The sequence below is a fragment of the Nasonia vitripennis genome, chromosome 2 (assembly GCF_009193385.2).
Source record: "Nasonia vitripennis strain AsymCx chromosome 2, Nvit_psr_1.1, whole genome shotgun sequence".
In the NCBI taxonomy this organism is placed as follows: Eukaryota; Metazoa; Arthropoda; class Insecta; order Hymenoptera; family Pteromalidae; genus Nasonia; species Nasonia vitripennis.
The window spans coordinates 3,701,178-3,723,671 of NC_045758.1; the positions used below are offsets into that span (position 1 = coordinate 3,701,178).

Here is a 22,494-nt window from a genome sequence, read left to right on the forward strand (position 1 = left end):
CTTAATTTTTATTTCATCCAAAAATCATTGCATTATATTATAATTAATATCTTAAATATTCATATATTTTAAAAGAATCAAACATACTTTAGAAGATATAATACTTGATTACGTATTTGCAATTGTCTTCAACAAACATTAGAACTATTTATCGTTAAATATTCATTTCATATTTTTTTAAATGCTAATGACATAAAAATACTCGAGAAACAGTAGCTTAAAGTGTTATCGTCTCTTGTATAATTTGTTGCTATTAATATACATTTTTATGTAACCAAAACGAGTATCAGAAAATGCTATGAACATTGAAACGACACACCTCTTAAGTCCACATCCTCAAAGTTCTACGTCACGGCTCTAAGCGCGATTGTAACGTTTTTTCCTTAACTTTTTTCTAGGCTCAGTTTTAAAACTACGTAGAGCGTACGTTATTGATGAGTTTTTTCCGCGAAAAGTAAAGCCTCCAGGTTTTTACAGGAGTGTGTGGTACGGTGCATTGTAATTGTTCACTCTTTGACATTATTGCTATCCATTACCTTCCTGTGTATCGACGAAGTTAATCACTCGTACCTCGTGACTGTGAAGTAATTACTGCTAGCATGCGGTCGTGTCTAATAAAGCATACCTTTTCGGTTGGGTACGTTAAATGATCCGAACAAATTTTCAAGTACACTCAAAAAGTAATAAGAAAGTTTATTCGTATAATAATATAAATATAACCACAAGTTACAAACACGTGAGAACTAACGTTATAAAGAAAACGAAAAGAAATTATAGTAAGTATTGATAGAAATATATCAATAATATTTTTTTGTTAGAGATAAAATAAGAATTCGCTTTAAATGGATTCCTCTCAGTGACGATTCCGCAATTATTTATCTAACAACAACAGAAGATAATATCGTTTAAGAATGTAAATTAATCGACATGCGATCGCTGCATACTTTTACTCAGCGAATAATTCTCCTTTCTATACAATCTTATATAATGTTGTGCTATAAGATAACTTAAATTGTTCGAAAGAGTAATCAACCTTGCGTTTTAAACTTAAATACAAATTTAGGCATACTTTCTGGATAGCAGTATTGACTTTATATCTTTTATTTATTTTTATAATCGTGAGTCTATCAAGAAAGACATCGTATACAAGCGAGCAAACGCCCCGTTGAGGTTTTCAAACGCAATGGTGAACAGGTTAAGCCTTTTGTAATTTAATTATTCGTCACATCATCAATGCTGTAGTTAAATCAGGAGAACTAAGCATACAGCGTCTACGGGTTTCTCTTTACAGCTTGACTCGATATAATGTATTCTCTTTGTGGGCGTGCGACATCAGTATCAAAAATTTATTTCTTGAATTTCGCGTTCACTTGCTGCTAGTGTCAGCGGAATCTTCGAAGGGAATCCTAAATACCGTCAGAATATAGAATGTCCCTTTTGGTGCTTTTATAGCTTATACTCTTTCAGCAAATATCAACTAAACGTGACAAAAGTTTTTTAAATAATATTATTAAAAAAACAAAGAAAAACAAAAATAATTTAACTGATATGAAATAAAAACGGAATAAAAGAAAAAAACAGTTGAAACAGGAGCATAGGTGGGAAGCTATGCACAACAAACTATGTAAGGTGGTAAGGATAAAACGACTGGTGCAAGAACGAAAGTCATATTGCATGGTGGCGAAGCGAGAAAAAGAAAGAAGGGCTGCATGAGCGCAAGACAACTAGAGTGAAAGAGAGGAGAGCGAGGCCCATCTTCACCCACATTGATTCTCCCTTTCTATATCCAGCGTTAACTCGTCTCCACCCGCACATTCTCAACCCTCTTTCCATCCTCCCCTCTCCCATCCTTTCTCCCTCTATTCCTGTGCTTCCCTGTGAAAGTGAATTTCTTCAAACTGGGTGGGAGAAAAAAGGAAGCAACTCGTATCAGGGGAGAAAGGAGGGATAGAGAAAGCAGCAGAGAGCAAAAAAATCCACGCAGCTTCGAAAAATCAATGCGCGTCGCCCATTGGATGGGCGCCCTTGCGAATTCGCGTGCCCATTGGACACGACCGAGCCGAGGGTGTGGCTTAAAGATAAGCTCTCGTTGTGTCATCGCTTATATTGATCACACGCTCGCCAGCTCGAGAGCTAGCGCTACCAGCGTTCGTTGCACAGTGGTGTAGCTTGAAAAGCTCAAGGCGAACGCACGTCGAGAGAAATGCGCGATGAACAATATTATTTTTTCAGAACAGATATACCTTTTTACACTTAAACAAAAAAGATTCAAGGTTGATTTTGACTGATACTGATAACACGAGGTCGAGAGATTAGTGGATGAATTTCGGCTTATCTTAATAAGAAGAATTAATGCGGGCACAATTCTTAAGTAAATTCTGTTCATGAATGTACCAAAAAATAATAAAGTTTACTTCAAGCACTGTTTACTTAAGAAATATTCAATTTTATTCTTGATGCTTAACAGCCCCAAGGAAAAAACAAATCTAAGATACATGGTGGGCAGGAAATTTCGCACGCGCTTTCTGTCTGTCAGTTTCACAATTTAAATGCTGCATGCCGACTACCCTCAATGGTAGCTTTGCTTTATTTGTGCTGTTCCATATTTAGAGGATAGCTCTAGAAAAAAAGAAGGGTGGCTGTTTTGATGGATTAATTCGCGACCCGACTGGAAAGCTAGGACTGCTCTGGAAACAGCTCGTTTTTCAACTCCCGCAGTTCGTAGTACATGAAGTAGGAAAAACAGTTGTAATAATAGATTTGCTTCCATAAAACTTACGCCTCAGGCTTTAGTCTGTGGAGCATATATATTTCAAGGTTTTAATTTACATTCAAAAATTCTTTTAAGTCAAATAATCTCAACAATCATATAACTGATTTATTATGTTAAACAAATTTCATAAGATGCATAATAGTTTTAGACACTTTTATGAGGCCCTCAGCGTAGGCGGCGCAGATTGATTTCGAGCATGTGCGCCTTAGTCACGCTGGCATATGGCAAAGTCATGAAGCCACTAGGTGGTCGACAATATATAACTGTACCTGTCGCCATCTAGACAGTACTGGAGGGTCCGTAGAGCATTTCGGATATTTGTATGACAACGGGGGTTGTTCCTACAAACGCTTCTAGAAGGATTAAAGCGATGCCAATTATAAACAGGATATCCCATGAGCATTCTGATGTACTTTTCTACTGACAAATTGATAAGAACAATGCACCATAAAGCGTATATTAAAATGGAATATTATGGTTCAAATACCATGATGAACTGAACATTTTTTATCTTTTTGTATACTTATTGTAAAATGAAGGTGTCTCGATTATTAATAGTGTGTGTGTACCCCTAAAAATGTGTGAAAATTAGAAAAGACATTTAACATTAATTTGTGATGGAGTTTATAACCAAAAATTAAATTAGATTTTAAACATCATGCGATAATCTTCTCTTTTTTCTTATGCCTTTTTCCTCTGAAATGAAATTCGACGCAGATAATTACATTTACTGATGGTACGTGATATAAGTAAACATATGCCGAGCTTTGTATGATAAGCTGTATGCTTACGTATTGATGATGCAGACCCTTATCTTTCAATTGAACATTGTTACTTAGACAAAATCTTACATTTTTTATTCGGCTTATCTTGTTAAGTAATTTAAAATTAACCTTTTCAATGCACACTTTTGTATCTATCAAACAAAAAGTCGTACTGTACTATATTTGGAAAAAAAATTCTAATCATCTAAACTTTTATATTTTATTAGTGCAATTAGTATTTCATTACAGCGAAAATGAGATGTGCGAATTTCAAAGAAAATGATATTTTATGTTTGACGAAACAACAGGAACCGAACAGATGGGGATATAGCTCAGTGGTAGAGCATTCGACTGCAGATCGAGAGGTCCCCGGTTCAAACCCGGGTGTCCCCTCTACCGTTTTTTTTTTGCTTTTCTCAAAACTTGTAACTATAGAATCTGTACAGCTTTTTGCTATACTGTAAACGTACCGGCTATGCCTTCAGTGCGTCATCCTCGAGCCGAGCAGTCACGTGGGGGTATAGCTCAGTGGTAGAGCATTCGACTGCAGATCGAGAGGTCCCCGGTTCAAACCCGGGTGCCCCCTCATACCTTTTTGCTTTCTTTTATATTACTGGAGTTGTGTTAGTCATTACTTAAGGTTTGTTGTGATTTTTATAAAAAAAAGTGCTGACAAATTTTTTCGAAATGGCTTACTTTTATCTAATACTTTGATTTTACTAAATGAAATAATAATAATACGTGTTAGTTGATTTCACTATCCTAAACGTACTATTGAAAATTGGATTGATAATGCTGCATAAAACAGAAGTCAACCTTTCCTAGCAGAAGCCTACAAGTCATAAAAGCGTCAAAGATTCGGATAATCCACATATATTCGTGGCGGCCATATAGGGTGCCAATACTGAGCGCTCAAGCCGCAAGTGGTCGAAGCTAAATATTCAGTAAATCCGTGAAATACCCGCATTGTCGCTTCCACTTGCTTCTGCGATACTTGCAAAGCCGATCGAGCCAATTGGCCGCCAGCCAAATGAAATGTGTACCCGACATATAAGTGCCTTTATGGTACGCGTGCTAAAGGAACCGAATTCTTTCCTTGAACATTTTAAAAAAAGCCCTTATTTCCAAATAAATAAAAGTAACATTATGAATCTGTGCAATCCAATAAATTATTTGATATTACTACTTTAGAAAACATAAATTTTATCACGATGTGGAAAGCGGTCGACACGTTTATGCCGCATAATGGCTCCTCGGTGAAAAATGAACTTTAGAATTCCTAAATTTCGGAATAGCTTTTGACTCCTGGCAAGTGTGACAGATTGACAAAAGCGCGCGTATATCCTCATACATATATAGGTAAATAACGATTGTGAATGAAACTGAGCCATTTAATCGCGAGCGCGACGACAGATGGGCCCCACTGAGCCACCATAATCGTCGGCAATGATCAGGGTAAGGTCCACGGCCGATCATTTCTATTCATGAGTTCAGCCGAGGATCGATGACTGCGGATTCGAAGAGCAAAGTGCGCTTTGTGAGGATTATCAGTCTCTCCGCGGCGATTCATTTTTGTAATCCGGCAAAAAGTGATAAATTCGGTCATTCCTTCAATGTTTGCACACTATACAATGAAGGGGAATACCGCATTTTTATATCTAATAGGTGACATCTTTGGTTGGACCGTGTGCAGGGGTTTGAAAGTGTCATCAATCATACGTGTGGCAAATCTTTGTTGGAAAAGCGCTAAAATGCTACTCGGTTTATGTAAGAACAGTGAAACAATGAAATTACAAAAATCGTAAAATTGACTAGTTAACAATCTCATATTCCTCGTGAATAATTCATCGGCGTTGTATTCGATGATGTAAACCAAGCACGTTTTAAAAGCCGATAAAATTTGTATGCAATGATTGATCTTTTAAACGAGCTCGGCGAATATAAAGCGTGCCATTAAAAATGCATATTAATTCCAAAATTAAGTCTTACCGTATGCAATTGTTCAGACATTTTCGCTTTTTGTTTCCTATAGCCGGGAAACCTCGACGAATTATATAACGACGTAACTCCAGAGCCTCGAGTTAGCTGTGAATACGTAAATATAAAACTCGCGTCGACGACTAGTTTCAAAGTCGATTACAATATAATCTGCATGAATCCGAAAGATTCGCGACGAAGTTTTTGAGAGATGAACGTTTCGATGGATCGAGTATATAAAGCAGCGCTTCGCAATCGACACAGACAATCGACTAACGAAATCGCGAAAAACAAACAGACGGATAAATTAAGTCGCGGAGGGCGTCCATTTAATTTCCCGGCATTTTCTCTTCTTAAACGTATAAGCTCGAAATCTCAGCCAAACGATTCTGCTGACCGTGGCGAAGTTCGGCCGAACTTGGACTATCTTTCTCTCCTCCTCCGCGCACTCGAATTTGTCTTGCTCGGATTCTCCACCACCTACACACGCCCGCCGGTCCTGATGGTGACTGTATAGTACACACATAAGCGCCTCTCATTCGTGCGGTAATAAAGTCGAGAGGAATTTATTATCCTGCTCGTAAAGATCGCGTTTTTATGTTGTCAGAAACGCTCGACGCGACTCGACTGCCGATGGGTAATTTAATTGACACACTATAGAGAGAGAGAGAGAGAGAGAGAGAGGACAGAGCGTATATATAACTGTGAAGGTCGTTACGACTCTGCTCTCATTCGCTCTCCACCGGCTTCCCCCCTTCGTACCGTATAATACTTGTGCATGTAGGTCTGCGCGCGACTGTGTGTTTTTCTGACTGTGGAGCTGGTGCGCGCGCGAATCGCTTATGTGCGAGAGAGAGAGAGAGAGAGAGAGAGAGAGAGAGAGAGAGAGAGAGAGAGAGAGAGAGATGGAGACAATGAAAATATAAGGGCGGTCGAGTGAGCCGAGATGCATGGGGTGAAGACAATTGAATTTCATGGAGGTTTGCCCGCTTATCCAGCTAATTGGTTTGTTCATGTCGCTACGAGCATATCCGTTTTCCTTCCTGCTGTAGTGTTATATGGATAGCCTGCCTTCTCCGTCTTGTTTGTCTCTTGCGTATATTTACATTCTCGAGAGATGCTGTCTCCGCGTTATTGATTAGCCTATTGAACTTGTCGGGAGTGTCGCGTAAGATGTTGACTTTGGCGAAGGAGGTATCTTTTTTGTACATACGGAAGAATCAGTCATTTATTGATAATGAATGTGATGAGGGAACATTTTTGATAAGCAAAGCAAATTTAATTTATAATATTATAAATAAATAATTAGAAACCATTGTTTATTATATGAGTTAACGGAAAATTGGGATTGTTAAAGGTTCGTAAAAACTCAAAAGATCCAGTTTCCTTTCACCAGAAATACAGTTGTTAATTGTTATAAACAAAATGAAAATTTTTAACTATCATATGGAAAATTAAACATTCCAACATGCGTAAGTAATAATAAAAAAAGAAAAAAATTAAATTCACTCATGTACCATCTGAGTGAATAGGCCCCGGAGGGATTCGAACCCTCGATCTCCTGTTTACTAGACAGGCGCTTTAACCAACTAAGCCACGGCGCCGGTTGGCTGCACTGCCCAACATGACGCATTTACGAAAACGAAGGCACACGAGCTCGTTTTTCGATGAAATTTCCAAATTTTATAAACTTTTTAATTTATCCATCAATAATTTTGTTTACAAAATTAATCATAAAAATTAATTTTCATGCAGTTAAAAATAAACGAATAAGGAAAGAAACTGTATTTTGCACAAATTATTATTGCTCTCATAACTTGTTTTTCACATCAGATATCAAATCAAAGTATCTTCGTTTTTCATTAATCATTCAAAAATCAGCATGAACAAACACAAAACAGCCAAAGCTTTCGTGTGGACCATCACGAAAGCGAAACAGCATTCTCTCAAGAAGAAATAAAATATGAGCGCAGTGCGCGAGAGCGCCGCAATCGAAATGAAAACAGAGCGAGTATTTTCCAGCAGACTCTATAATTCGAAACTTTATACATCTCACCGAGTGGGTGAAGCAATACACGTATAGCGGAGTCACGTGAGGGGGGGGGGGATAAGCGACGAGAGGAGGAAAAAGGGTATATACCCGCGCGAAAAGTCTCGGGTGCTCGGTGAAGTACTTTTGTTTTTTATGCGAAAAGTCGTGGCTGCCTGGCAGAATGAAAAGCGAGAAGAACCAGCGAATCGTCGTAAATTCTCGCTCGGATGGCTAGCCGTAAAATATAGAGCTGGCTACGCTCTGCATATGTCATCTGCTCGCGCGCATATAGCCCCGCAAAACGCAAGCGCGCTCGCGAGAGGGATGAAACCTATATATATATATATATATATATATATATATATATATATATATATATATATGCAGGGTGGGGTACTGAGTTCTCCTCTTCGCGTCGCCCACACACACGCGCGCGCTGGAATTCTTTACCCGGGTAGAAAGCAGTCGCTCACGCAATTGCGGCCGAGCGTACACATATATACGCCGAGGCGCTGTGGTTACGCAAAGTATATTGGAAAGGACGGGGCGCAAGATGTAGGGAATATGCTAAGATACATTTTGCGGCATCGGAGCGACACCGACGCTGTATCTCGAGCGCCGAGAGATGGATATTTCCGCGGAGAGCTTCTCCTCGTCGAGTTAGGCGTCGTTGCGCGAATGCAGTGCCAAACACTTTGTTTCCCGCGAGTCTTTGCTCTCTCTCTCTCTCTCTCTCTCGTCTTTTGCGCTGCACCTCCCCACCCTCTTCCCACTGTACATTGTACGTCCTCGTCTTGGCTGTTCCTTTAGCGCGACCAATGCTCTTTTTTTTGCTCCTTTCGCGAACAATGGGCGGCAAGCTCCGCATGGCTTCGGCTTTATCGTGTACAATGTGACGCGGATGGTATTCTGGTAAATTACACCGGTTCTCGAGCTCCTTTTTTCGCGGGACTTCAATTTCGGTTCTTCGAACAATGAATGCGCGAATTATAGTATACGTCGAAGCCAAGATTACCGATAGTACACAATATAAGTGTATGCATTTAAATGCGGATAATTTACATTATATCAGAACTTGGTGCGTGCGCTGTTTCTAGGAATCGAAGAAAAAAAAGAACGATCGACTCTGTTTTTGCATGTCGCTATTATAGTCGATATCGTTAGATAAGCGAGTCGAGCATAGCTAATTTATTGATTTTTTTTTTCTACATAAGCCGCGCTCGGAAAAAATCACACGTGCCGAGCCGCTTATTGCGAGATTTACGCACATTTCGATCGAGAGACTGGCCAAAAATGATCGAATTCGTATAAATAAAAATACGCTTTCGAATTACGATCGCTCTCTCGCTTCTGCATCGCCGAATAAAAACTTTATAGCATAGCAAGTCCGAAAAAGTCCGAGAGACATACCGACAAACTGTACACACAGCCAAAGGCACATCGGCTCTGCTGTACAGACACATCGCTGCGCGCGGTATAGCATACGCGTAGGCGCGTCGTACATACGTATATACACATATATACATAGCCACAAGCTCGACGCGCGGGCGAAGCGAGTGTCACGTTCCCATGGCAACGGGCGCGACTCCGCCCCCGCATCGTCCTTCTCTATCCCGCTCGTAGCTTTCTCTCTCTCTCTCTCTCTCTCTCTCTCTCTCTCTCTCTCTCTCTCTCTCTCTCTCTCTCTCTCTCTCTCTCTCTTTCTCTCACTCGTCTGCACCCCCGCGGTTCGATAATCTCACCTCCTCTTTCACTCGTCAGCGCGCGCGCAAGCACACAGACGGAACTCTCTCGCCCCCCGTCGATGCGCTGCTCCACATTTTCCCTGCAAGCTCCTGACGAGCTTTGCCGTATACAGCGGCTTTCTGTCCTCGTCTCTGCAAGCTCTCCGTGTGTGTGTGCTGCATATGCGTACGCACGTGACGAGGGCGGCGAACGTACGGCCGGGCAAAATATAAGCCGTCTGTCGATGTACGCTAGCGCACGTATATAGCGTAGCTTTTAAATGTTTGCTTCTCGAAAGCTCTCTTTACCTTTTTCCCAGATGCGTGTATTTGCGGTGGAATCATATAGATTCCTATTTCGCAGAGTCGAAGCTCGCGCACTCTGGTTTTCGCTATACGTATGTACGTAGAGAAAATTGAAAGGGTTTCGCGGAAGTGGGAAGGATGGCAGTATCAATTTCTTTCGAAAACGCTCGCTGTGTATTCAATAAATTATCAATAACGTTGCTAATCCGCTTTGATCGGTCTGCTTGAAACCGCGCGTGTATACGTACAGCTGATTTACTCGCGCTGATAGAGTTGTGAATGTAACGAAAATGACTCGCAAATTTTTCAGCCAAAAAACAGCGTACCAAAATTTTCAACCGAGAAATATAATCGTTCTCGAATAACTCGTGCCGTCTGCCAATACGTATAACAAACACGCACTCTCTGCAGTACACCGTCGCGTTTCCACGATCCATAAATTCAGGCCTTCATATCAGCCCGGAGTTTCTAGTAACAACAAATATTTTAGAAAGTTTGGAAATAGAAGCGCGCGCTATTGTGCGATCGTAAGTCTGTTACCTGCGCTCCCCCCCCCCCCCCACACACACATACACATACCCGATATCAGAAGACCATAGTACAACAGCAGCGAGACTCTCTCCCTCTTTCTCGCGCGCGCGGGATGGTTCAATTTTGTTGAGTGCATCCAACGGGTGACTCGCCCGCTATATGTGTGCTTCTCTATCTCTCTCTCTCTCTCTCTGTGCCACGCTGCTCTCGTACATGCTATATACACGTGGACGTCAAAACTCGCTCTGTCTCTCTTTTCGCTTCTGTTTCCCTCTATCTCTCTCTCCTAGACTCAGCGATATACACTGGTTCGTCCCCCGCGCGCACGGAGTCCAAGTGTGTTCCACGTCGGCTGCAGTGATTCACGAACTCGCGATAAAATGTGTCTGACCATTCGTCATTTCGAGAAAGAGCCGGAGAGCAGAGCGTCGGACTCGTTAAGGAAAAGAAAAGCGGAAATCTAATGCGGGCCGAAGGAGTAATTATGTGTTCTCGGGGAGTTATGGAGGTTTGATTAAGGGGGTTGGCCTTTTTTGGTAGACTGCTTGACTTGATAAAGTCAGCAAGAGGAGCCGCTCTGCAAATTTTCACCCGACGCAGTGTTGAGGGGAAAAATGAAAAATGATGGAAAAAAGTACTCAACTCGAGCAAATTATAACCGAGAGTATGCATAAGATCGAACTGAAACAATACCGCAAACCCAGCAAAAAGCCCAGTAAAACCGACCCTCTCGCATTAGCCGCAGCTGAACGACGATCATATCGCCTCGCTCAGCTCACTCCCTCCTCAATACAGCCGCGAATCTCTGGTCAACCCTAAAAAACGCTGCCGAGCATTTCGTTAAAATTCTTTCCGCCCACGAGCGCCGACAAAGGAAGAAGCAATGTATATACCCCTCCACACTCCGCAGACGCGCTACACGTATATAGTACTATATCTATAGATAGAGCGGATCGCGCGGCGTGTCGGCGTTCCGGGACTGCGCGCAGGCGTGCTGTGCGGCGGAGAGCAGCCCCACCAGGAAAAGGGACGACCTCCTCTCCCGCTCTCCCGGGCGCGCAACAACCCCCGCAGACATCGGAGACGCGCGCACAGCGAGTCGGCCTTCCATCCCCGTCATCTCCAGCCGCCGCGTTCGCGAGCGCTATACTCGCGGACTTTTCAGTCCGGCGCTGTAATCGAGCCTATATCGGATCGGTGCGCAGTGAAATCGCCCTGCTGGAAATCGGTTCTCAAAGTTCGAGAAACGGGTACGCGAGCCTTCACGGACATCGTTCTATCCATAAGGAGCAGCGGGATGACGGCGGCCGGCGCGTCGTCCTCGAAGAGGCGAAGGCTCGCGACGGAATCCGGCGCTCGGCGGCTCTGCTGATCCTTTTTTCGCGCGGGCTGCTTTACATCGGGAGGCGCGCGCCCGCGAGCACAAAAAGCCCCGTCGATCGCGAGCTGAATTTTCGGAAGCCGATTGACGAATGGTCCCCGGGATTATTCATACGTGCGCGTCCGGCGATTCGCAGAAGTGCTCGCTCTGTTTTTCCGAGGGACGCGAGAGATACACTATAGAGAGTGAGAGTGTGTGTAGTGCCGCATCACGACAACGCAGCTCGAGGGGAATCATCAATCGACGAGGAGAGATAGCCTCGATCGGAGAGAGAGCCGAGATTTTCGCGGCAAGGTTATGGCCAAGATAAACCGGGAGCCAGCAGCAGCAGCAGCAGCAGCAGCAGCAGCGATAAGGAGCGTTCTGTTTGCTCGCTGCTCGCCGACGGCCGCCCGAGTGCGCGACCGCAGTGGGGCCTGATCGGACGTCCCTCGCGTTCGCATCTCGTACATTATACCTAGCCTAGCCGTGCAGGACTCGGTACCGCGACCGACCGGCCATACAGTGAGTGAGACGGTCTCGCGCGGCGACAACTCGCCCGGACGCTGGAGCTGTATCTGCCGTACGCGCCGCTGCCGGGAGGCGGCGGCGGCGGCGGCGGCATCCTCCCGGCGGTGAGCTCGGCCGTGGGCAGCTGCCGGCCGGTGCTGCTCGGCGGCGTCGACCTGTCCATGTCGGCGGCGGTCCAGCATCCGCCGTCCGGCAACCCTCCCGGAGTTCTGGCGCCGAGTGCGGGACAGCTGCAGCCGCCACCGGGACTCATCTCGCTGCCGCCGTTGGCCGCTGCCGCTGCGGCCGCCGCGGCGGCTGCCGGACCCATCATGATGTCGAGGGCCGGCCAGGGACAGTCGCCGCTACCACCGCCGCCGCCGACGGCGCATCACGAGCATCAGCCCGAGTGCGTGGCCGACGGACCGCCGAATCCGGACGTACTGCTGGCTCTGCTCGCGAGGAACAAGAAGCTGGAAGGTGAGCGTTGATTAGTTGTTTTTTCGGTTTATCGTGCGCGTGGGAAACCTGCAGTTGAAAAGTATGAGTCGAGGACCGTCGGATGGATTCGTGCGCCGAAAGTGTCTTACTTATTGGACGTAAACAGTCTTGAGCTGGGATTACGGTCGGTTATTAATAGTTTTCTCAACTTTTTGGTCGATAATTTTGACGAGTGATTTCGCTTCTTGTATACTTGGCGTTGCGACGCTTTTGGAGTACCAGTCATTGGCTTATTATTGTTGTAGCGACGCTTTGCTATTATCGCTACTTTCCGTGTAAACAAAGTATCGACGAGTACTTCTGGACGATAACTTATGTTTATTGCAAATTAAAAAATATATCGGTATCTTCCAAAGATTCCATCTTCGTGTGGCTGATGTCGTGGCCGTGATTATGATTTTTGTTCAAATTATATCTCAGAATTTTCAAATGACGACGTTCGCTTCCAAGAGAAGTTATGAACAGGTGTCATGAAACTCTACACTGCGCCGCGTTGTGATGTTTACTTTCACAGCACTTTTGAAGTTTAGAAAATCCGCTTTTCTAACAATAGATGCACCGAATCTGAAAATTGGAAAATTGATTGACAAAAGACCATTTACGAGGGGCAATTTCATTGCTATTTTGGCAACGGTAAATTTGCTTTTGCGCTCAACTCTTTTTTAGGCAACCATTCTTTTGAAAAATTCATTTGCTGCCATGACTTCAAAGCACTTGTTTCCATATGGCGATCTTAAATTAGCTAATGATTGTTATTCTTTTTATTTATTCATCGTAATAAAAAATATGCATTCTCAAGTATATTTTTGATAAATCTAAGTGTGCACAGTACAGATGATACATGTTTATGCAAAGCATGAAATTCGCCCAATTTTGGTCTGTCCTTACCCTACAACCAGTCTCTGGCTAGCGAAGATAGGTGTCGCACTGACACTTTTCTATAACGCTCTACACTTTAATCTACTCGGAATGTATGTATAGAAGTATGCCACCTATACGCCGAAACTCGAGCCGCTCATGCTATAATCTGCCTGAGCTGATATTAATCGTATTCTGCTGATCTTTTTCTCGCATGATGCAGTTGTAACATCGTTTCAAAACTAACGAAATCATGACGAAACTTCAATAATTCCATCACAATAATAATAGCTTCGCTATTACACGACGTTCTACACACGCTATAAAACCTTGAATGAAATTTTGACAGTGAGTATAGTATCAGCGAAAAGAAACTCTTGATATGTAGGAGCCACCGATATGGCGATTCTGAGAAGAAACAAAAAAGATTCTATGATTATGATAAGGATAAAACCCGGAGAAATCGCCTAGTTTCGGTACAGCTCTCGGGATCCGATCGACTATCGCTCGAGCGAGAGAGAACAGACTAGCGTACAATAAATGTTTTCTTCGTTGCGTCACGATATTCTTGCGATTAAGAATCTCCTAAACAGTCGTGAATACCGCCACGTTTTCGCCCGATGCTTTTTTCCCCGGCGACGACGCGTATAACGAGCGCCAGACAAAACAAGAGCGAGGCATCCGAAGAATTCAACGCGCGATCATACCTCAAAAGCACGAGGCGAGGTCCGGCAAGATTAAAAAGAAAAAGCTCCTGCGCTCGCGCGCAACAGATTGCGCCCGAGCAGTGCAGTCCCGAGGCTTGCATAATGAAGGCACGGCGTGTTGCATACGGTCAGATTTTTCTGGAAAAAGCTCGCGATAACCTGGAGGCGCTCGGCTGTTTCAGTTATTCATCGGCTCAATCTCGGTGAGTGGAGCAAGGTCGTATACGGGCCGGGCCGCTTAATTATGCACGGCTCGAGCGAATTCCAGTATAGCGCCGACCGACACGGGGCTTATGACGCCGTCGCGCGGTCCCATAACCGAGTTATTAATCGGCTCCTCCGCTGAATATTCAACTTCGCGACTCGGGGGAGATTTGACTCGAGCTTTATACAGCTGCACGCTGACGTGCACGAGGAGAGAGAGAGAGAGAGAGAGAGAGAGAGAGAGCTTTGACACCGGTATCGGCTGCTGCTCTGCCTTATCTCGCGAGATGCTTGCGAAAGGTTCGATTATTTACGGGACTGCAGCGCCGGCTGGAATTTTAGGACCACTGTACGAGAGAGCTTTCTACTGACCCGATTTCGAGGCTTCGCTCGCGTGTGCTAGAGCTTGATACGATACTCTAAAATGGAGTTATCAATTTGGCATATTGTTCTGGCGAGATTCCGAAGGTCGAGCGAATAAATTACTGTGCATCGGGTAAAAATCGAGCGAAATAAATAAAGATAACGCGTCGTCTTCTCTCTGCAGCGCGTTTATCGCTCTCCGCGGTCGTCACCGGCGAGCGCTCAGAAAAATCCGAGCGATACGCCAATTCGACTTGCACAACAATGGCAACCTTGATACTGGAAACCCAAAAACTTTCTTATCGCCCCGTCGCAGCAACAGCAAACAAACACATGACTCGTCTCGTTGTATAACGATTCCTCAATAACGAGAGAAGTTTTCGCTCCGTCTATACCCAATATCGGCAAAAAGGATTTCCGTTCGCGCATAAAAAACAAGGTGTATAGCCGAATCGCGCGAGGCAGGGAAGGAGCGCACGGAGAAAGGAAAGTAAGAGCAGCAGCAACGCTGGCGCGCGTGTGTGTGTGTGTGTGTGTGTGTTGCTCGTGGGAGGGTCAGTCGGTGGATATTTTAATAAGGTAAGTGCTGCAAGGCCGTACACAGGGCTTCCCCGACGATGGCGGAGCGGTTTAATCATGTAATGTATTCGAAGGCCTGGCCGGCACGCTGCCGCTGCGCTACACTGCCACCCCGCAATCAATACGATATTGCTTCGGCTGCGATAACGGATGTACTTTATCCTAAATCTAAACTCGAGCGCGGGTAAGAGCCGCAGTGGGTTTACAGCGCGCGAAACGCCGGGGCTAAAATATGTGGGTAATTTTTTCATGCTTCTGCTGTACCTTCTTAAAAATCGATCGAACTCCCAACGCTTCTCTTCGCGATGGTACAATTCAAGCATAGCCTTCGTCGTTCTATATTCAAGCTCGCGTATGCATAAGGCATAAATCAAGCTCACGGCTCCGAATAAATCGCAACCATGCGAGCTTCCATTTCGGCTCCATAATAGAATCCCAGAGAGTGTCTTTGATAATAATTAATACCGTTAATGGATATGACAATGGCTTCTATCTACTAAGCTCGCCGGGGATATGCAGGACTTTTGCCGCGCTCGAAGCTCCGGCTCGCTTATTCCAGGAAGCGCATTATCGCTACTATGCGCTGATTAATTTCCACATACATTCCACCGGCGACTTTGCACCTCGTGAACGTGACGCCGTATTTCGCACGTGCGCTAAGAGGCAACTCTCGAAATGTACACTTTGCTCGGAAAAATGTCCTATCGTAGTCGAGGTAGAAAAGAATAGTGATTCATTTCGAGCTTGCACGATAAGACGCGAGTCGAGTATTTTATTTATCGCCGCGAGCGTTACTATGTTTCCCTTGGAAAAATGCGATATTCTCTATCTCCAGCGCGGTGTTGTAGACGGTATAGAGTAGTGCGAGCGGCTGACGAAAGTTTGCCTCGGAGTCGTCGGACTGGGCGAGGGTGGATGGAATATTACGGGGTTGTCGCGGCGAAGGGAGAGGGGCTGCAAGGAAAATGGCGCTCGACGACGACTGGGGGTGGACGATAAGACGCTGGGCTGAATCTTCTTGATGCTGCTGGGAATTCTCGAGGAGGAATCGAATTTGCACGAATTACGTTGACGATGTTTGAATTTTCGTAAAATTTTACAACCAACACACAGCGTGGACTAGTATACATAGGAAACGCACGTTTATCATATTTATGTATCCTTAATGGGGAGCGCAGAGTCGATGCCGCTGTCGCGCTAATTCGAGTTTACTTCTTCGTCCGACTCCATCAATTACTTTTTCGCGCTCTCTCCCCCTTTCTCTTATCTTTTGCGGCGTGATTCGATATCCCCTGCGACCAATCGTATTGATACATTGTAGCCGGTCTATTAACAAAACTTCATATCCTCTATAGCATACCAATATTTATCGCGCTCGAGATTGAAAAAATGCATATTTCAAAAGCTCAGCAGATTTCAACAATAGGATAAGGAAATTCCTTATTCAGTCTATATATCCGACGCGGTATTAATGCAGCCGATAAGTGCAATTGCATTGACTATTTCATAGGAAGTCTGTATCATTCATAAATTCAAGATCTAATTCATTAAGCACCGCAGTCATCCGAATAATTCTACGCTAACGAGGCGCGAGCCGACGCCTGAATTATTATTCGCGCTCTCGAACACATTTTCGATATCCTAGTATGTATACGAGAGGCCGAGCCGAAAAAGCGAAGCCCACGGTTTAAAACGTCGCGCCCGCTTTTTTGCGGAGAAATAACGAGATATCGAGAATATAAACGCGCGCGCGCGAGCCGACGAAAAAGCGAGCTTCAACTTCGCGGTATCGGCTCTTTTATTTCGTGCTTCACTGCTCGTCTCTCTGGCTTAAAACGCTCTGCGCGCACGGTGTTTTTAGCGCCGCGCGCGAAAGCGGCCCTCATCGTTATGGATGACTTATTACTATGAGAAAAAGTGTCGAAGAGACTCCGGACCGTTCCCCGGCACGCGTCGCGTCCTTCCTCTATATCGGGTTACAAAGTGCTCGACTCGCCCTTTCTCTCTCTCTCTCTCTCTCTCTCTCTCTCTCTCTCTCTCTCTCTCTCTCTCTCTCTCTCTGCTGCGCGCACGTATTATCGTATTAGGAAGTTTTTTGGCGTGTGAAGCGGCCGATGCATTCCGATCCGAAATTTTTCGCCGCGGGCTATCGATCATTCGCTTTTCGTTTTTCCGTCCGCGCGTGCGTTGCTTCGGTTTGTTATTTCTCTTTTTTTTTTGTGTAACAACGAATCGAGAGTTTCTCTCTCTGGCCCAGTGACATAGCCGCGCGTGCGCGTAGGGATACTCGTGCGAATGCGCTTCCTTATATTTGTACGGATATAGGTATACAAAAGGCAGCGGCTTTTTTCGTCCTGAATATGTATACCGATCGAGAGAGAGCCTCGTTAGTTATACAAATACGAGAGCGCGCGGCATTCCGGTCAGTGGGTATAAGTACGAGCTTTTATTTACATATGAATTCGACGCGCGGACTGGCGACTTTTTCGGCGAGTAAATTTTATGTAAGAATTATATAGTCAGAGTCGTGCTGGGGGGGGAGATTTCTTGAATTGCATGAACTGAAACGTCGCCGCGTAAAAAGGCTTTTCTTTGGGATTTGCGAGCATCGATGATCCAGTGTTTGCGATCAATTCCCGCAGCAAAAATTAGCGAATCTCCAAAATACCCCTCTGGCTGGACTAATTTCTGCTCCTACGTCCATATTGACAGAAGACATCGAGCCCGGGAAAATCCGTCCCTCCGCGCGCCGACAAGAGTAATCCGAGCTGTGCCTCTCTCTCTCTCTCTCTCTCGCGACGCACGTGGGAAAGAGCATCGGAGCGAAAGCCGCGTCCGATCAAAGCTCGCGGCTAAACAACGCCCGGGGCGTGTTCGCGGTGGTGTGTTCACTTATGGACGGCTCTCGCTCCGTGGCACGTGCTGCATCAGCTCGTCTCCTCCGCAGGGCCTGTTTGCCCCAGCCAGTAATCATATACGGCATTGTCGAGCTCGCCGCAGAAAGCCATTGTGCGAGAGTGTTTGCGCGCGACGCGCGATTGCAGATTAAGTGGCCCTTGATGGGAACTAAACTGTTTGCCGGTTCCGAGAGGGAGCGCGCGATTGTATCGAGTGTTTTTCTTCCCGAACTGGTCGGATCAGCGTTTGCTTTTTCTTACGGGACGTCGCGGTGTGATATGAATTTGTACGTTTTAAAAAGTAGAAGACACTGTGTAAGGTCTCTCGTACATTGTCTTTGAAGCTATAAACCGAGAGCTCGAGTACCGAGATTGTCTCTGCCGATAATCGCCGACTGTTTATCTTTCCTGGGTTAACTTCGTTGTAAGTCATTGTCAGACACGGAGATAAGATTAGAACCGTCGAATCTGCTGCTCAAAATCGCGCGCGATTAACGTCACGGAATAACTACGTAATAATGGACAATCAATATTTTTCTCCTCGACTACTGTCTTCGTTGATCCGTTCGGTTTTTATTTTTAATTATTTTTTTTTTATTTTAGTTCCTCTTCAATTTTTGCCTGTTCTAGAACGAAGGAAAAGCGTTCATTTTTTTTATTTTTCTCCCCCATTATTCCGTTTTAAGCTTAAAAAAAAAGGCAGGATCAAAGAGAAGCGAGACAGGTGTGAGCCTCTGAATGTTATCGCAGTAGCTACAAGTACACGCATGCATCAAAGCGCGCGCGCGGATGATCGCGATGTTTATTAGCCTTTGAAGTGCGCGTATCATCCCGAAAAGCAGCGGCTCTTCTTTACTCTCTAGTGCATAATAGCACTCGAGAGTCTGTACAAACGTATACGCGTATGTATACCTCCCCATATGCTATCCCGCAAAGCCGAGCGTCCAGTCTCTCTCAAACGCTCGGCAGTTGGTCCCGAGCTCTTGACTGCGGCAACAGTAGCGACAATGGCTTTGTTGCGCCGGCGATTAGGAGTTACTTTCGCGAGCTCTGCTCTTTATCACGAGCGTAGGCAAAGGTGTTCCGAGCGTCGGGAATGAGAAAAGGGTGCGAAGTGCCACTCGTCCCTCTGTGATGTGTTACGCGTCTAACAGATATTATGCGGGTATGTGTAGGGCTATCGAGAGAATCTCGCTCGAATTGTGCGGCCATGCGTGTAGGTGATCGAGGGATCTTTGATGTCGACTTTCTCTGGAAATAATTCGTCATGCTTATCTCTTTATCGATTATGATCTATTTTGAAAAAGGAAATATTACGTTATACGAACAGCCACTCGATGCAGCGACAAAAAAGCCCGGTAAAGAGTCAACTCCTCGTTAGCATAAACACAAGAACAACAACCCTGCAGCACACCATTCTCTCGCGCGCAGACGTGCACACTTGACACACGAAACCGCACACGCGTCGGACTTTAGAAAATCAGCCGGGACAAAACGGCCGAAACAAACGGAACCGAAATGACAAAACAACTTTTCACTCGGCCCTCGGCGGCAACCGCCTCTACCATTTTTTTTTTTCAGACAACTCGAAAAAAATACACTCCAGAAGCGGGAGAAGAGTGATTACTCGCCAAGGCGTGAGTGGTCATGTACGTTTGGGAGCAGTATACACACAGGCGCGCGCGCGGGCAGCTGAGCACATGGCGCGTCGGTTATTGTTCGCCACGTGCCGCGACACGTGGATTGTTCATTCCGCCATCGGCGAGCGCGTGTGCGCCAACTGTAAAATGCATTGGAAACGATGAAAAGCACAATTGCGCACAGCGGAAAAATGACGGAGCTCTCTCGACATGGGGCCGGAGACATATACAACAAGGACTGCGGATGAGCAGGTCGTTGTAAAGCGCGAGTCGCGTGCGGTAATCGAACGTTATTCTCTATATACTACTGTGCCTACTTCGCGAGGACGAATCAATGCGATCGATGATTGATTGCGAGCGAGATGAAGACTCAAGGAAACAGGGGGAGGTGTGGTAGCATGTGTCCTTTACACGTGTTGTGTATTGCTTCGGGGATGGAGGTCGTTTTAACTTTTGACGCGCGACGCGCATGAAAAGGCGGGAGCATATTGCGTTTTGAATATTCAAACACATGTAACCGTGTGCGGCGATTCTTATTTAAATGGAGTCTGCTCTTTTTGCGAGCTGGTGTGTAACAACAATGCTCTATAGTTTACGCGTAATTGTGTATAAAAAAAAAAAACGAGTCGTCGGTACGAGCGCGCTTTATATACTTTCCGAAGGCAACGAGCGAGCGTATAGCGCGTAAATCGATAAAGTTCACCGAAGAGTCCACAACTCCATTAAGATAATTGCTTGACTGCCGCGCAGCACTTCTTCTTTCCGTTCGTTCGTTCGTTCGTTCGTTCTCTCCACGTCCGAGCGCGTCTTCCTCTCGTTGTCCCGCTCTCTGCGCCATTTGTCTTTTTCTCCGCCAACATCGGCTATATGTATATACATATACGCGTGTATTCTCCCGAGTCCACCAAGAACTGCTCGCTGCGTCTCTCTCGCGCACTTTATCGCGTCCCAGGGCCGTTGCGGTCGCGTTCATAACCCAAATGCATAAGTTATCCACCGCTCTCTCTCTCTCTATCTGCCACACATGTGTAAGATGTCTTACTTGCGGCTGTTCATTAAAAAGACTCTCTCCACCCACGCGCGTTCAACAAGTACTTAGTTCATGTAGACTACCGCGCTGCTTGCTGTCTCTTTCTCGTGTTCGCGGTTGCGCCGATCACGTGTATTTTTTTTTCTGTACGAGCTATATACAATATACTCCGTTACGTAAGATCTATTATGTACATACACTCGCTTCCCGATAATTAGCGTAGACTATATACTTTTTCGTCGAAAAAAAGCCCCGACTCACGCATAAAAGGCTAGACTTTGCACAGCCGAGGCTGGCGTGCTGCACAATGGGCAAAAGTCAACGTCCCAGATTCTCTCTCAATAACAGTCAGTTTGCCCCGGCTTAATAGATACATAAAGCCCAGGCGCGGAGAGTCTAGGACAACAAAGGCGATCTCCTCTGGCCGATGCTTTTCAAACTCTGCAGGCAAAATAGGCTGCCGGTACACACGTACGTATAGTCGACAATACCTGCTGGGCCCGGCTGCAACAAAACCTATACATATATGTAGAGGCAGAGAGAGAGAGAGAGAGACCCCGTGCGGAGTGACGCCTGAATTTATGGTGTCGCAGCTCGCATTGTCCGCTCTGCGGCGCCAAATCGTCCGTGGAAGAGACGCGAATGATCGGTTGTTGCTGTGCGAGAGATTCTGTTATCTCCGAACGATTTCAAAATCGCCGCTTTTTCCGTCTGCACAAACGACGTATTATTCTTTTTCCCTGTCAACGCGCTGGACGACACGCGTTCAAAGGTCACACGGCGATCCGCGATAAGGCGTCGTCGATGCTTTTAGTTTATTGCAAAAAAAAAAAGTTTGGAATTTTAAATAGAGGAGAGGGTTCTTTTAATCACTGCACAATTCGGTGTAATCGTCGATCTCGGGGGCGTAAGTAAGTATTTATACGGATAGAGGCAGAATAATATTCGTTTCTCTCGTATATACCGGCACCCGACGGCGCCACGGACGTCGCTCCGACGGAAAAGGAAACGCCCATGCTTTTACCGCAGCGCGGCTGAATGCGCGACCATAGAAAAGGCGCTAAACGCGACAAAACCGTGACATCCTGCGAGGCACGAGTCGCCACGTGACCTCTAGCTTTGAGCTTTCGCCGACTATGTGCGTGGTCTGCTCTTTACACGCTCTTCTGCTTCTTTGTTGTCCGAAGTACCTACTACTCGTTTATAGCGCAAACACACTCGAGCATCGGAGAGAGCGAGGAAGTGATTAGAGTACGCTCGTTTTACTTTCCATAGTGTCTGCAGGCGGGCGACAATAGGTGGCGCATGGGCTGTTTTTTAAAACCTTCAAGGCTTTGAGGCGTGCCCACTGCATATATATGGCGATGTCCTATCCACGCCTCGTTGAGCCCGCTGCTTGAACTGCTCGTGCTATAACTGTCCGAGTCAATTGGTTGCATTCATAATTTTCCTTGGAATTATGTCAGAAAAAATATCTTATCGCATTACCACATCATGAAGCATTATCGAGGAAAAAAGAACTCTTTCATTAAAAAAAAAAAGAGGGAAAATTCGCAATACCAGAGAAAAAGAGAGATTATATGGTCAAAATCCACGCGATCCAGAATAATATCGAAATAGGGAAAAAAAGAGCGAATACACGCACGCCGAGCCCTTTATTAATCGGTGTATTGAACCGACTCTCTCTCTCTCTCTCTCTCTCTCTCTCTCTCTCGCGGCGGCGGCGGCGGCGGGATTT

The 22,494-nt window shown here is 45.4% G+C and overlaps 1 protein-coding gene and 3 non-coding genes across 5 annotated transcripts in view; 3 read left to right on the plus strand and 1 right to left on the minus strand.

Moving 5' to 3' along the window:
- The first annotated feature begins 3,858 nt into the window (after positions 1-3,858).
- TRNAC-GCA lies at positions 3,859-3,930 on the plus strand. Its single transcript has one exon. It is a non-coding gene; the product is annotated as a tRNA-Cys (tRNA).
- Positions 3,931-4,051: 121 nt separating this feature from the next.
- On the plus strand, positions 4,052-4,123 carry TRNAC-GCA. The gene has a single exon. It is a non-coding gene; the product is annotated as a tRNA-Cys (tRNA).
- Positions 4,124-7,044: 2,921 nt separating this feature from the next.
- Positions 7,045-7,118, minus strand: TRNAT-AGU. Its single transcript has one exon. It is a non-coding gene; the product is annotated as a tRNA-Thr (tRNA).
- Positions 7,119-11,188: 4,070 nt separating this feature from the next.
- Positions 11,189-22,494, plus strand: part of LOC100120126 (LIM/homeobox protein Lhx3) — a 31,162-nt gene continuing 19,856 nt past the window's right edge. For both annotated transcript variants that reach the window (XM_016983156.2, XM_016983157.2), the window contains exon 1: positions 11,189-12,457. In XM_016983156.2, the coding sequence (XP_016838645.1) occupies positions 12,160-12,457 (298 nt within the window). In that variant the 5' untranslated portion in view covers positions 11,189-12,159. The remainder of the gene's footprint in view (positions 12,458-22,494) is intronic.